The sequence below is a fragment of the Drosophila santomea genome, chromosome 2R, assembly GCF_016746245.2.
Source record: "Drosophila santomea strain STO CAGO 1482 chromosome 2R, Prin_Dsan_1.1, whole genome shotgun sequence".
In the NCBI taxonomy this organism is placed as follows: domain Eukaryota; kingdom Metazoa; phylum Arthropoda; class Insecta; order Diptera; family Drosophilidae; genus Drosophila; species Drosophila santomea.
This window is the reverse complement of record NC_053017.2, coordinates 6,619,628-6,633,954: the sequence shown is the minus strand read 5'-3', so window position 1 is coordinate 6,633,954 and position 14,327 is coordinate 6,619,628. Positions and strand designations below refer to the sequence as shown.

Here is a 14,327-nt window from a genome sequence, read left to right as displayed (position 1 = left end):
CTTAAATCGCTCGGAAAACGGTCAACAAAATAGTCGTGGACCAAAGGTGCAATAAGTCTACTGATTGAGAACAAATACAGAAGTTATGGAAAAGTGGGAAGCCAAACAAATTCTAACCAGCATCTCATCTGTAAATGTCATAATCAGCAAGTAAGGCTATCCAACTTGTCAAGCTCTTTCCAGAAAATATTTACCATCGAGCTTTGAGGAATCTGTGAGTGTTCAACTTTCGCAGTACCAAGATATAGTAGTGCTTTAAAACATAATTCAGGAATGTAACTTTTTCTGTAGTACAAAGAAATTAATTTATTTTTAATTTCACTATATTATTTCGCCATTTTCGACTTGCCAGCGGGCAGTCGCGAATAAAATGAACATTTCCTCGAGGGCGGCAGACAAAAAGGTTGAAGGAATTTAACTCGTTTGGTTTTACAGAAATTAAAGGAAGAAAAATCTGAATTAAAAACCATGAGTGTTGTAGTAAACTCGTAAATATTCCCAATAGATATAAACCGCATAATTTGATGTACTAATTAGGGCATTCTTCGTTCCACGAATATAAAGTGATTTTCAAAAAAAGAAAACAGATCATCAAAGGATCCGTAAAGCTTTATTTTGCAACTGAAAACCCCACTTATCCGAACTGCAGTTCCGACCATCCCACTTAAACCCGTAAACCAATCATGCACTTCATCAAACACACAACAGCAGCAGAAGCAACAGCTCCGCCAGAACGCAACAGCCGGCGATGCCTAATTAGGCCCGCTTAAGACAACACACTGACCGGGCCAAAAGCAATGGGTCCAGGTCCAATGGCGAGTGTGCCGGAAACAGCCTTAATTATGCGTAAGCCGTAAAGAGCCCATTAATGTCATTTTCGTTGCATGGCCAAAGGACGCAGGGCGGTGGGTGGTGCATGGTGGGCGGTGGTCGGAGGGCGTGGCAACCGCATCTTTGATCAACCGACAGTTTTGGACTGGCACTAATCAAACGGATTCTTCTATGACATGCTTCTAGACATAAGCACAAAAAGCAATGCAACGAATATGTATACCTATTGCTCGTAGAGTAACAGGGAATGCTAGATTTGTTTAAAGAGTGTAACAGGTAGGAGGAACTTATAAAGTGTATATATTCTTGATCAGGATCACAGACGAGTCGAATAAGCCATATCCTACTTTCCGTACGTACAAAATCTGTGATTTCGCGAACTTAGAAAGTTGAGATTATGGAAGCAGATTATAAAGTCGCAGTGCAATTTTGTTTCAGTCCACGCCCACTTCAACGCTCACAAGCCGCCGAAATCTGTCAATTCCACATTTTTAAAACATTTGTAGAAATTTTTTGATTTTTCCACCTTTTTTTTTATAATTTCCATTTCTAAGGCCGAAAAGGTTAAAAATAAGCTAAATAGCGGGTATATGATACGCTTGGAAATAGTTTATAGCGTTGTCTCTTGTTTCTATTAATTAAGTGATTTAATGAGTGCTTCAAATATGAATGAATTATTAGTAAATAAGCAAAATATTTAAGACAATTAGAAATACATAGCATACATATTTGGGTTTGCAACTGTTGATGTCTTCTACAAGTGCAATGCAACAAATAATTAGGAGCTTTATAATTACTGAAATTAACTGAAATACAAATTAAATTATTTTTGCTTTCAATATTTAAATTATTTTAACACACGCTTACAAATGTAACCCGTGCACAGAGTTTTTGGTATTTTTTAAATTAGGCGTTCCTTAAATTTGGTATAAGTCGAAAACTAGGAAACGGTAACACATAAACAACACATTGTCTTGTTGATTGTTTCAACCTTGCAGTTTGTGCTGTTTTAGCGACTAAATGAATCGTCCCAGTAACTGGGATGATCCCCAAGGGCCATGCCGCTACTGTGAATTGCCGGTGAAGGACGACAATTACCTAGAGTGTCAGGAATGCCGGCGAATGGTGCACATCAAATGCCTGCCGCATGCGAGCACGCCCGGAGATCTTTTGGGCGACGTTTTCTTCGAGTTCACGTGCGTCAAGTGTGTGCTGGATAAAGCCCAGGGATCGGTCGTGGCCACAGCCTTAGAACCCATAAAGGAAGCGATCCTGCGGCAAAGGATACCTTGGCTGTTGGTGCTCACCCTAACGCTCTACAATCTGTCCATCAAACAAAAGGGTTTGGGTCACCATGGATTCTTCCACTGGCGCACGCACATCATCAGCTTTGTGGACAAGAACTGGAATTACATATTCGGTCCCAATGTGTAAGTGTTAGTAAAAGTAAAATTAAACACCTCCAATGTACTCCTCTTGTTCAGGCGGCGTCGCAAACAATGGACTGGTTCCGTATCCGGCGCACTGTCCCACAACAGTCCGGAATACTTTCAGTCCGGTCTGGATGTCTTTCAGGAGCACGGCTGGTGGAAACTGGCCAAACCATTTCTAACCCCGAGAAGCGTTCTCAGAGAATGTAAGTACTATTGAAGCTAATATAATAATAGGTCTTACAATTCACCACATTTCAGATGAGAAAAAGCAACAGCTGCGGCTACAAATGCGTATTGAAAAGCGGTTGCCCGCAGCGGACGAGACCAGCTGTAGCAGCGAGGTCTCAGTGACGGATAATACCCAGGATAACTTATCGCTTATTAAAGTGGAAGCTGAGAAAACTAATTCAACAGAGGGCTGTGCCCGCACCATGTAAGATATAATTTAAATTTGTTTAAAATTATGTGTACTTATTAAACTGCTCGTTTTTTTTATTCCAGTCCTTATATGGGTCGTCAGCCAAAGGTACAAGCACTACCTGTGCCCATGTCAACAGAACCGCTTCCAGTGCCACCAGCCCCTCAAGAAATTGTAGCCCCACCAAGTCGAGAGGACGAAGAAGAACCACAGCATCAGCCTTTAAGCATGGTCCAAGCAGGCCTGATGGACTTTCTGGCAGAAAGTTTGGGAAGCGATGATTTTACCATGTTTGGTAGCCTACCAGGCATAATGCCAGCCCCTCTGATTGGAGCGGGTAAAAATGATTTCTTCATGACCGAACCATTGCTCCAGGCACCTTTAAATAGTGACGGTCTTTTCGACATCGATACAAATTTTGCCATACCAAATGCCACTGTAGAGACTAAACCCAAATCAACTGAAGAAATTGTAGCCGAAAGCAGCGAAGAACAAAAAGAGGGCGAGGTGGAGGATGAAAAGGCAGAAGAGGGAGAATCACCCGACTATCAGCCCCGCATTGTTCAGGTTACCAATTATCAGGCGCAAGAGGCAAGCGATAGCATTAAAGAGGAACCACTGGAAGAGATAATGCAAGATGAAGATGTCGTGGCGCAGAGCAAATCCTCTTTCGTAGAGCCTTGCAAACCGAGTGGATTTGTAAGACAACCACGGAGAAATTGGCCTTGGTTGCAGGAAGCGCAGGACTCGGATGACCTGGCCATTCCTGTCGAAAATCTCCAACTAATGAGTGTGTACGAAGAACAAAAGTTGTATCAACGACTAGATAGAATATTTTCTTTGGAGGATCAATGCCAAATATCCATACCTGCCTATGTACGGCGTCTATACCGAAAACTTTCCCTTCGAAAGTGGAAAAGGGACCACAATCGCCACATATTCAACTTGGACGAGCACATAGACCCCCTGGGAAGAGCACGCTTAAAGCAGCTGGGTCATCAGAAGGCCGAAATACTTGACAGATATCAATTGCTAGCCCATTCAAGGCAGGATGCAAGGAGCTCTTTTCACGCCCGCCTGGCGGGATGCACTCAGTACGAGCTCTTTGAATCGCCATATTCTCAGAGGGTTCTTCATCCATTCATCTTTCGAAGCGAAACGATGGCTCCTCCCTGGTTGAAGCTTATGTGCGAGCTGCAGCATCGAGTAAACGGATCTCATCCCACAAGATCTACCATCGACTTTTGTTTTGTAAGACCGCAACATATTCCGGCGGTAAACGCCTTACTGCAAAGTACGTTTTGGCCTAATATTGATGGTGAGTTTCTTACTTTTTTTTTTGTTAGCTTTTAAAATGTACGCATATGAATGACATTTTTCCTTTTAGTAAGTGAGTGCCTCAGCTACCCGGACTACAGCGTAGTGGCGTTGTACAAGAAGCTGGTTATCGGTTGCGGATTCCTTGTGCCCGATGTAGGTTACAACGAGGCCTACATCTCATTCATGGCGGTACGCCCGTGTTGGCAACGCAGTGGCATTGCCAGCTTCATGTTATATCATCTTATCCAGACTTGTATGTCCAAGGACATAACGTTGCACGTTTCTGCCACCAACGCGGCCGTAATGTTGTACCAGAAATTCGGATTTAAGATGGAGGAAATCATCTTGGACTTTTATGACAAATATCTGCCTCTGGACTCAAAGCAGAGCAGAAATGCCTTCTTTTTGAGATTACAGAGATGAGACCTGTTCAAATAAATGCTTTTTAATCTAATGTTACTTGTATTCATAGTTTCAAACGACAATTTCCAGAATGAAATTTTGGTTGCCAAGTCACGAACATGGGCATACCCAACTTTATTAGTTTTTATATTTAACCTAAAGTAGTTCTGTTTAAGATGTGCCAGCTTAGGCGAATATTTTTTCCTCCCTGCGCTTTTTAGTAACCACCGTGCCCGGTTTGTGCTGCGCTTCCGGGTGATTCATTAGCTCCGGCGGACAGGTCGAGACAGGACTTGCAGACACACATTGCTTAAGATCGTAGAACAGAGCACTATCGTCTTTGGTGACAAACGAAATGGCACAACCGGTTTTGCCAGCACGACCAGTACGACCGATACGATGTGTGTAATCCTCGATGGTCTTGGCCATGTCATAGTTTATAACCAAGGACACGTCCTTGATGTCGATACCACGACCAGCAACGTCGGTGGCCACCAGTATGTCCTTTGCGCCTGATTTCAAAGCAGCTAAAGCATACTCTCTCTGCTCCTGACCCTTGCCACCGTGCAATGTGCACGAGTTGTAGCCCAGTTTCTCCAGTCCCTTCGCCAGAACATCGGCGCCCTTCTTTTGATTAACGAAGATAATAACTGGTGGATCGATTTTCCTCGAAAGAATCTCCATAAGCTTCTTGCGCTTGTCGTTCTCGCCCATCATGTACACTATTTGCTCTGTTCTCTCTGTCGGCTTTCCAACAGATCCAATGTAAACCGTTGCCGGTCGCCGAAGATACGTCCGAGCTAATCTTTCCACAGCCGGTGGCATCGTTGCCGTAAACATCACGGTTTGGCGGTACTTCTTTTTAGTGTAGAAGTTCTCCATCAGCTTCGTTTCGTCCTCAGCCTCCTCGGTATCGGGCTTCAGGTTGGTGACGGGCATGTACTCCAAGATCTTTTGAACATCTGGCTCAAAGCCCATGTCTATCATACGATCGGCCTCATCGAGGACAATGTATGTACATTGGTTCAGTACCAAATACCGATTTTCCAGCACATCAATGAGACGACCTGGAGTAGCAATGACAATCTCACAGCCCAACCGCAGGCGGAAGCCCTGCTCCTCTCTTGACAAACCACCCACGACGACCACAGTTCGTATGCCCAAAGGTTGTCCAAATTTGGTTGTTTCCTCCTCGATTTGTTGGGCCAACTCACGCGTGGGAGCCATGATAATGGCATAGGGACCCTGGTCCACATCCTCCAGACGCTCGATCTTGGGCAGGGATTGAATCCAAGAGAGCAGAGGTATGAGGAAGGCCAATGTTTTACCGGAACCAGTCTCAGCCACGCCAATAATATCCCTGTTCTGCAAACCAATTGGTATAGCTTGCCTTTGAATGGGCGTGGGTTCCTTGTAGCCCACTTTGTCGATAATGTCGATGATCTCCTTGGGGAATCCGGACTCACTCCAACTTCGGATGGGATTGGGAATTCTCCCACCCTTAATTGTAACATTGTAGTCCTCCCTGAAGATACGCCAATCGCGTTCAGTCATTTCATCATTGTCCTTTTCGGACCAGTGTCGATCGTCCCACTTCTGCTTGTCCTCCTTACGCTTCATCTTCTTTAGTCGCACTTTCTCCTGTTCCTTTTCTGCCTCGGTTCGCCTTTTCTCCAGGAGATCTCCGTAAAATTTGCTCTGTGTTCGCTTTTGTTCCTTAATATCGATGCCGGCCACATTTCCTCTGCCAAAGAATTGGACATGATGGCGTTCCTTATAGAGATTGTTGTAGTCAATGGAGGTATCTTCTCCAGCATCCCAATCGAAAACAAATTTGCGGTCGTTGAGTCGGCGAACACGACGCTTCTTCTTGATAATGCCCAGGTAGCGTTCTCGGATGGCTTCTAACTCCTTTTCCTTGTCTTTGTGGGTAAGGTCTTCTGCTCGCTTGTCATCGCCTCGATCGCCTCTATCGTTCCTGTCGCCTCGATCTCGACCACCACCTCGTTCTCGCCGATCCGGTTTGGGTGGCGGTGCCATAATCGCCGGCGGCGGGGCTCCCGAAGCCATGGCCGTGCCCATAGAGATACTAACCTTGCTGGCGGCCGCCATTTGCTCACGGGCAGCATCATGGGCAGCTCGCTGTCGCTCCACTTCCTCCTGGCGTCGCTTGATGGCCTCCAGGGCTCTTTGCTCCTTCGTGAGGAAAACTGGTTTGCTTCTGGCTTCTTCCTCGCGTTTCTTTTTGTCCAGCAGCTCCTCCAGCGAGAGAGGCTCTTTCTTCAGCTTTGCATCCTTGCTATCCTGTTGATCTTCTTCGTCAACAATTAAAGGTTTTGGTGGGGCATCGCCAGAATCCATTTTGGCCTTCTTTTCCACTGCACCTCCTCCTCCACCGCCGACACCACCTCTTTCTCTTGACCGCTCTCGGACATTATCACGAGGCCTTTGTCGTTCGGGTGACCTTCGCCTGTTGCGATCCTCTCTGAAACACAAGTTTAGTTGTTTATTTCACCATAATTGAAAGTAAAACCCACCGGGAACGCGACCGCCGCTGGCGTCTTTCCTTCTCCCTTTCGTACTGCCTGTCCCGCTCCCTCACACGATCTCGTTCCCGCTCGCGATCCCGGGGATTGCCCATTGCCGGTCGATCTTCCCTGTGGCGCTCCCGTGACCGCGAGCGACGCTTTTTATCGTTAACCATAGTTTCTTTCCAAATTAATCAAAGTCTTGTTAAAGTTTTCGGCTTGCGGAAATAAACAGCTGATAATAGGACCGTTCCATAAATCCCATAAAAAACGACTATCGGTAATAAAACATCGATAGTTTCGCTTGGCATTTTTAAAATAATTGTAACAGCCACGACCTATATAAATTAATTATTTCCATTATGTATGTATTAGTTTCTGTGGCACCTTAAGTGTTATAAAACAATCATTTTAATCGAAAGAGCAGTAATCATCTGTTTTCCCATTTACTTTTGTTTGCATAAATTATAAATTTTAATTTTATCAGAAATCACCAATAGACCTAATTTTTTGACATATTTTTTGACGATTTTCTGCGATTGCGACATGTCTATTTTACAGTTTATCATCTTGAGCTTTGAAAATATTTATTTACCAATTCGGAATTATATTATTATTTATTACAAAACATGAAATTTTACGATTTTTTATCCGGGAAGCTTAGGCATCGACCCAAAATTGAGCAGTCACGTTGATTCCTTGGGAAAGCTGGCTCGTGACATTGACCATGGCACTAATGAATCCTGGCCCACCTGACCACAAGGTGGAAGACGGTCCCGAACTGTTGGTAAACCTATCAGTTATGCTAATGTACCGAATGGTTTTTGTGTTGGTCTGGCCCTGTTTAAATTAGGTATAAAATATATTGAAATATTTCTCGATAAAACGCAATACTCTACATACCGTCAGGGGGAAACTGATGAGACTGCTCACATATTGGTTTGCCTTCTTGTGGAGGGTCACGTTCTGAGTGCTGACCAACTTACTGCTGGACAGTTTAGCCCCCCAACTGGCGTTTGCAGCGAAGGCTATGGCCACTATAGCCGAAAATACGAGAGCGATTTGCAAGACCTTCATTGTATTAGTTTAATGAACAATTCTCCAATTGGGCACCTACTTTTATAGAAGAGCTGCCCGTAGAAAACCAATAACTTATCTCTTTTGAAGAGCTATATTTTATTATCAATTTCTAAGAAGGCCGACCAATTAAGTACTATATTTAGAGACAATCAATGTGCTTGGTCATTCATTAAATTATTCTTATTTAGCAGACTTTTTAATTATAAATATCTGGACATAAATTATATATTTATATTTGCGAACATACATTATTAATGAATATACTTAGTTTGCTTTATCGGTTTTTATTGTAGCATCCAACAATTTTCACCTCCTTAATTGTTTTTAATTGATTACCGTTTATAAACTTAATTGCCTTAAAGTGATTGCCTTCCGGATAAGATTATAAGTATGTTTCAAAAACATAATATATCGTACATAGCATTAAAATATTTGGTTTATTCTAAGATATCCTACTGTATTTGTTATTTTATTCAATGCACTTTGATAAAGCTGTAAAACTGACAGAATGTTTGATCCAACTGTAGTTTGGAGTTTAGTTCTAATTATTTTGTGTAAAGATCTGAAAGATATTTGAATATCGTTTCTATGCGATATATACTGCACAATGATTGGTAAAGTTGAGTATTTATTAAGCTCTATCCTTTAGTATATTTTAGAGGGCTGCCACATTAATTGAGTGACTTTAGGAACATGGTCGTAGAAAGGGTTTTTGGGGCTTGAAAATCTCCTAATACCTACAATATGGAAACATCTAGTGTCTCATAAACTAACTTATCCAATCTAATAACCCAAAGTGATTGCCTATTATAGCTGTTGAATGAGGAAGACATATAAGAGAGGTTATTGTAAGTTTGTGAATTCCATTTGCTTGAAGAACCCCGTTAAAAAGTTGTTGGTCCCTGCCCGTGGTTGTGATTATTCTTATTGGCCTGCGACAGCTGGAAATTGTAGGCGTTCTCTTGGACGTCTTTAGTGTTTCCGGATTTCTCGCAAACGCACCACGGACATCGAGATGAGCGCCTCCGCGGAGCAGGAGACGGCTCCCATAGCCAATTCCCGGAGCGGTCGTACGGGCAGTGTTTTCCGCAGTTTTGGATCTCTATTCGGCGGCAGCCAAAACAGTGGAGATCGCCCCCACACCCCGCAGGATGGAGACGGATATGTGGAGTTCGGAATGCAGGACCCGGAGCGCAGTGGCCGTACGCTCGGCACCTTTGCCGGAGTCTTCAGTCCGGTGGCTTTGTCCATGTTTAGTGCTTTGGTTTTCATCCGAGTCGGTAAGTGCGGCGATGACGTCACGAAACACTTGTTGTGATGGTCCGTTGATCTCGGTCTTTTCCACTATTTAACTCTCTTTGTTCAGGCTACATCGTCGGAAATGCGGGCCTGTACGTTACCCTGCTGCAGTTCCTCATCGCCTACGGAATTTTGCTCTTCACGGTGGCTTCTGTCTGCGCCATTTCCACAAATGGAGCCATTGAAGGAGGGGGAGTTTATTGTGAGTTACTAACTTATTTGTGTCAGAAATTGCGCGAAAGTAATGTTGGGTTCCAATGAATAATACATTTGTAATTATTTAATCTCTTCATATATAATTTTCTGAACTATATGTATGTATTTGTATCTAGGTATGTACATATCTACATTTATTGAAAGCTGCGATTTAGTAACCCAGTTGAAAGGGAAAAACTATTCACAATTATAAAAGACCAGTAACCACAAAAGTTAAATTTTAATAACTTTTCTTCCTATCTCTGACTGATTTTAAAAATGCGCAGGAACCACATTATTTCAGGAATCATTTACACTTGATTTTGAGTTAATCGTGTACATTAACTAAATAATTTAGTATATAATTTTTTTATTTTCTTTTAGTCATGATAAGTCGAACGCTGGGACTGGAGTTTGGTGGCTCGATCGGAACCCTCTTCTTTTTTGCCAATGTGGTGGGATCTGCAATGGCCATTTCCGGTTGCACTGAGGGTATCATGGATAACTTCGGGCCGCGTGGCCATTTTGTGAGCGGGAACTCCCACTTACCGGATGGAGATTGGTGGCGCTTCCTTACCAGCAGCATGATAAATACCCTGCAACTGCTGGTTTGCCTGGTGGGCGCAGCACTGTTCGCCAAGACGTCAGTGCTTATTTTGGGCACAGTGACCGTTTGCCTGTTCGCCACATACTTTAGTTTCTTATTTGTGGGCGCCACCAATAACACGGTAAGATATCTTTTAGTACTTTCATATTTCCATGCATCGATAAGACTCCGTTGCACAATTTAAATGAAGTTAGAAATCATAAACTTCATACATATATGCACAAAATAATTAGATGGTTATAGGATAAGCTACAGATATATACATAGTGTATATAATTTTGCACTGCACTCATTTAATTTTGAAGAAAACTTGTAATACCAATATGTGTGTTATATGGTATAAGATGAAATGACTTTTTTTCTGTGTATCGATTGCTCATTGAGGAAAAGCCCTGTTGCTCTTATCAATTTAAACGTGATACTGATATCTAGTCTTTTTAGGTATTAAATCGGGCTTATTACAAATATTTGGTCAGAGCTCACCCGTTGTGATAAATAATTGTTTAAAGTTGGTCAGAAATGTTACCATTTATTCATAAAGCTGACTCACAAATCTTTTTACTTTTAAAATACTTAGAGGAGATTCAACCAAAATGATTTTCTGATAACTACAAGCATTTCATATTTGGATCATAACTGGCCAGTAATTAGGGCTTATACGTATATATTAAAAAGTAAATGTTTTTTGAAGTTTGAATTAACTGATAAGAAGGTTTGAGTCATGAAAGAGCGTGCCGGACCGCAAGTTATGAACAACTAATCATGTATACAACCTTTCTAGCGATATCAAGACTATACGTCACTCATTTTCTTTTATTTCAGATCCCCGTGCCTGGAGACAATATTTTATCAAATACCACAACTTTTCTCGACTATACAGGATTGAATTCCACTACGCTGCGAGATAATCTTGGATCCCACTATGGTCGCGATTACACGTCGAATGGCAAACAAGTAGACTTCTCCACTACCTTCGGTGTGCTGTTTTCGGGAGTCACTGGAATAATGGCCGGAGCGAATATGTCCGGAGAACTGAAGAACCCATCTAAGAGTATTCCCTATGGCACTCTCTCGGCGGTGGCGTTTACTTTCGTCTCATACATCATTCTGTCCTTCCTCATGAGCTGTACGACTCCGTACTTTACAATGCAGAACAATTACCTGTTTCTGATGCCTGTAAATCTGTGGCCTCCATTTACGGCCATCGGCATTTTGACCGCCACCTTTTCAACCAGTCTAAGCAATTTGATTGGATCCAGCAGGATTTTAGAGGCATTGTCCAAGGATCAAGTGTTTGGCAGCCTTCTGAACTTTGTGATTCATGGAACTTGGAAGGGAAATCCCATCGCAGCGGTTGCGGTGAGCTGGTGTCTCGTGGAGTGCATTCTGCTGATTGGATCCTTCAACATCATCGCTCAGATTAATTCGGTGCTCTTTATGCTTTCCTACTTAGCCACCAACTTGGCTTGTTTGGGCATTGAACTTACGGGAGCTCCAAACTTCAGACCGCTATTTAAGTACTTCACCTGGCACACCTGTCTGGTTGGATTACTGGGTACTCTGATCATGATGTTTGTGATAAACTTCATTTACGCCTCTTCGTGCATTATATTGTGCCTCATCCTGGTGATTGCTTTACATTTGTTCTCGCCTGCAACTCAGGCAGCCCAATGGGGTTCGATCTCCCAGGCTTTGATGTTCCACCAGGTGCGGAAGTATCTGTTGATGCTGGATCCCCGCAAGGATCACGTTAAGTTTTGGCGTCCGCAGATCCTGCTACTTGTGTCATCACCACGTTCCTGCTGTCCTTTGGTGGACTTTGTAAATGACCTAAAAAAGAGCGGTCTGTACATTATTGGTCATGTGAAATTGGGTGACTTCAAGGGCATCGAAGATGCCGAGGACAACCAGCAGTGGTGGTCGTTCCTAGATCACATGAAAGTAAAAGCCTTTACAGAGGTCACTTTGAGTCGGACCATCCGCGAGGGAGTCCAGCACCTGATTCGTTTATCGGGAATTGGAGCCATGAAGCCAAACACAATTATTTTGGGTTTCTACGACAGCGAGGCTCCCAGGGATTTCTTTCAAAAGTGCGTATAACATTTTTATCTGCAAAAATTACAAAATTTATCTATGAACATATTTCAGCGGTTCCTCCCCCTATAAAACCGAGGACTTCAACAATGGCGAAATTCAAAACTTTCCCATTCGACGTGATGGCGATCCCAAGCAATTCCAAATCCAGGAATACGTTCAAATCCTGTGCGACACCCTTCGGATGAAGAAGAATCTGTGCTTGTGCAGAAATTTCCAAAGATTGGACAAAAACTTTATTTCCATGTGAGTGCCAAATTCATTTTTAATTTTTGAGACCATTTTTTAGTGTACATTATTGAATGCAGAAGCAAGCACGTGAAGTACATTGATGTGTGGCCCATCAATATATTCAATCCAACATCTGGAGATCCCTTTGATATGGTGTCTTTGTTCATGATGCAATTGGCGGTGATAATGCTGGCCAAATGGAAGCATCTGAGAGTGAGAATTTTCCTGTGCGAAGCCAGTGACGAGAGGACAGTGGGGTAAGTAATGTGGAGACATAAGTTTCTAAACTTTTAATATATTCATTGTCTATTTTACACAGCACTTTTGACACCCAGACACCGCAAATGGAGATTTTCTCGAAGATGAAGCTGGAGCAGTCTCTTAAGGAGCTGCGCATCACAGCCGACATTGTGGAAATCCAGGAGTGGAGCCGGGACACCGACTTTACCCGCCATGCCCGCACCCTAAAACAATTCACCGCTCAGACGGACAATGTTGTTCTGGAGGAGGATGACGAAGTGGGTGAGGAGACCCTGAATCGCTCCCTTCTCTACATGCAGCGTGCCAATCAAATCATACGCGAACGGTCGGATCAGACGGCATTATCATTCATCTATCTGGCTGCTCCGCCAAAGCTCTCGACGCCGGACTTCGCGCAACGCAGCTCTAGCTATATGGAATTGCTAACCGAACTGACCGCCGAGTTGCCGCCCACCATTCTCGTCCATGGTGTCAGCACGGTGACCTCCACAACGCTCTAGGCTTCGAATTGGAGATATTCGCGTTTCCATGAGTGATATAATCCGGAGTGCAACCGGATTAAACCAATTGTGAGGGTGTATTTTCAGCATTGTGTGCGTTTTTGTGTGCTCGCAGCTTTAGGCATTATCGAGTAATATTATACATTGGGGTGAGGCGATTAGGTTTAAATTTGCCCGAAAGGGCAAACATTGCTCGATTATTTAATTTTAATAACTTACAAAATGAAGTTCATCTTTTTTGTGTTTTTTATTTATAATTTCTTACCAACTACATCGCCTCACCTTATAAAAGTAGTAGCCTTTAGTTTCTTAATTTCATGTTACAGCTAATTTAATATTTATTCGCACAGACCCACAAAACAGTGTCGTAAATTCGGAATCAAAGTTAGTAATCATATCAGAGTACTATTGCAAAAATTTTAATCAAACCCACGTGGACCATCCTGCAACTGATAAATAATATCATATTCAAAACTCATCCCCAACGGAACTCACACCGATATTAACCACTTTGTGATTGATTATGAATATCTACAACTAATTCACGGTTAAACAAACCACAAGGCAAAAAGTATTAGATAACCGCGTTCGATGGTTGTAAAATTGATGATTTCATATTGCACTTAGTTTGTAATCCATTTTTGGAAGACCGTCACAGTTCAGACGGACATTGATCGATTGTCTTAGGCAAATGTTTTGTATGTGTAAACTTTATGGAACTGTGACTTAGCTAATAATATAATAATTGATCACAGCATTCATTGTAATCGGTTCTTTCCAATATTTTAAATAAAGACTTAGCGATATGTATTTATGTAAATGCTAATGGGTTTTTCTGGGTGCTATACGAACATGAATATTGCTTTGTAATTTCAATAGTATTTATTTATTTATATACCAATTAGTTTCGCTATCAAAGTGGGAAATAGATTTTTCGCCACTATATAAAGCGATATCCTATTCATTGTTTCCTTATCGAAGCATCCATTAACACTTCCTCTTTTTAAATAGGCGACTTATCTGTCCTTAGCTTTGTTTGTGAATCGCTTACCGCTACCATTAACTGCTTATTAAGATAGGGGATCGGGTCACGTGTAAGGGGACACTGATTGCCCAGCAGGAGCATCG

The 14,327-nt window shown here is 42.6% G+C and overlaps 4 protein-coding genes across 4 annotated transcripts; 2 read left to right on the top strand and 2 right to left on the bottom strand.

Moving 5' to 3' along the window:
• The first annotated feature begins 1,787 nt into the window (after positions 1 to 1,787).
• Positions 1,788 to 4,461, top strand: LOC120445187 (cysteine-rich protein 2-binding protein). Its single transcript, XM_039625401.2, has 5 exons — positions 1,788 to 2,261; positions 2,316 to 2,467; positions 2,523 to 2,697; positions 2,766 to 4,000; positions 4,070 to 4,461. The coding sequence occupies exons 1-5, from the start codon at positions 1,852 to 1,854 to the stop codon at positions 4,423 to 4,425; spliced, it is 2,328 nt and encodes a 775-aa protein (XP_039481335.1). The 5' UTR covers positions 1,788 to 1,851; the 3' UTR covers positions 4,426 to 4,461.
• A 26-nt stretch (positions 4,462 to 4,487) lies between these two features.
• On the bottom strand, positions 4,488 to 7,188 carry LOC120445186 (probable ATP-dependent RNA helicase DDX23). The gene is made up of 2 exons (XM_039625400.2): positions 6,942 to 7,188; positions 4,488 to 6,889 (listed from the first exon to the last, which is right to left on the bottom strand). Exons 1-2 carry the CDS (start codon positions 7,106 to 7,108, stop codon positions 4,591 to 4,593), a joined length of 2,466 nt encoding a protein of 821 aa, XP_039481334.1. The 5' UTR covers positions 7,109 to 7,188; the 3' UTR covers positions 4,488 to 4,590.
• Positions 7,189 to 7,499: 311 nt separating this feature from the next.
• On the bottom strand, positions 7,500 to 8,009 carry LOC120445785. Its single transcript, XM_039626388.2, has 2 exons — positions 7,836 to 8,009; positions 7,500 to 7,772 (listed from the first exon to the last, which is right to left on the bottom strand). Exons 1-2 carry the CDS (start codon positions 8,007 to 8,009, stop codon positions 7,593 to 7,595), a joined length of 354 nt encoding a protein of 117 aa, XP_039482322.1. The 3' UTR covers positions 7,500 to 7,592.
• Positions 8,010 to 8,719: 710 nt separating this feature from the next.
• Positions 8,720 to 14,019, top strand: LOC120445565 (solute carrier family 12 member 9). Its single transcript, XM_039626048.2, has 8 exons — positions 8,720 to 8,860; positions 8,954 to 9,292; positions 9,379 to 9,513; positions 9,891 to 10,234; positions 10,936 to 12,203; positions 12,262 to 12,453; positions 12,516 to 12,695; positions 12,758 to 14,019. The coding sequence occupies exons 2-8, from the start codon at positions 9,028 to 9,030 to the stop codon at positions 13,197 to 13,199; spliced, it is 2,826 nt and encodes a 941-aa protein (XP_039481982.1). The 5' UTR covers positions 8,720 to 8,860; positions 8,954 to 9,027; the 3' UTR covers positions 13,200 to 14,019.
• Positions 14,020 to 14,327: the final 308 nt, after the last annotated feature.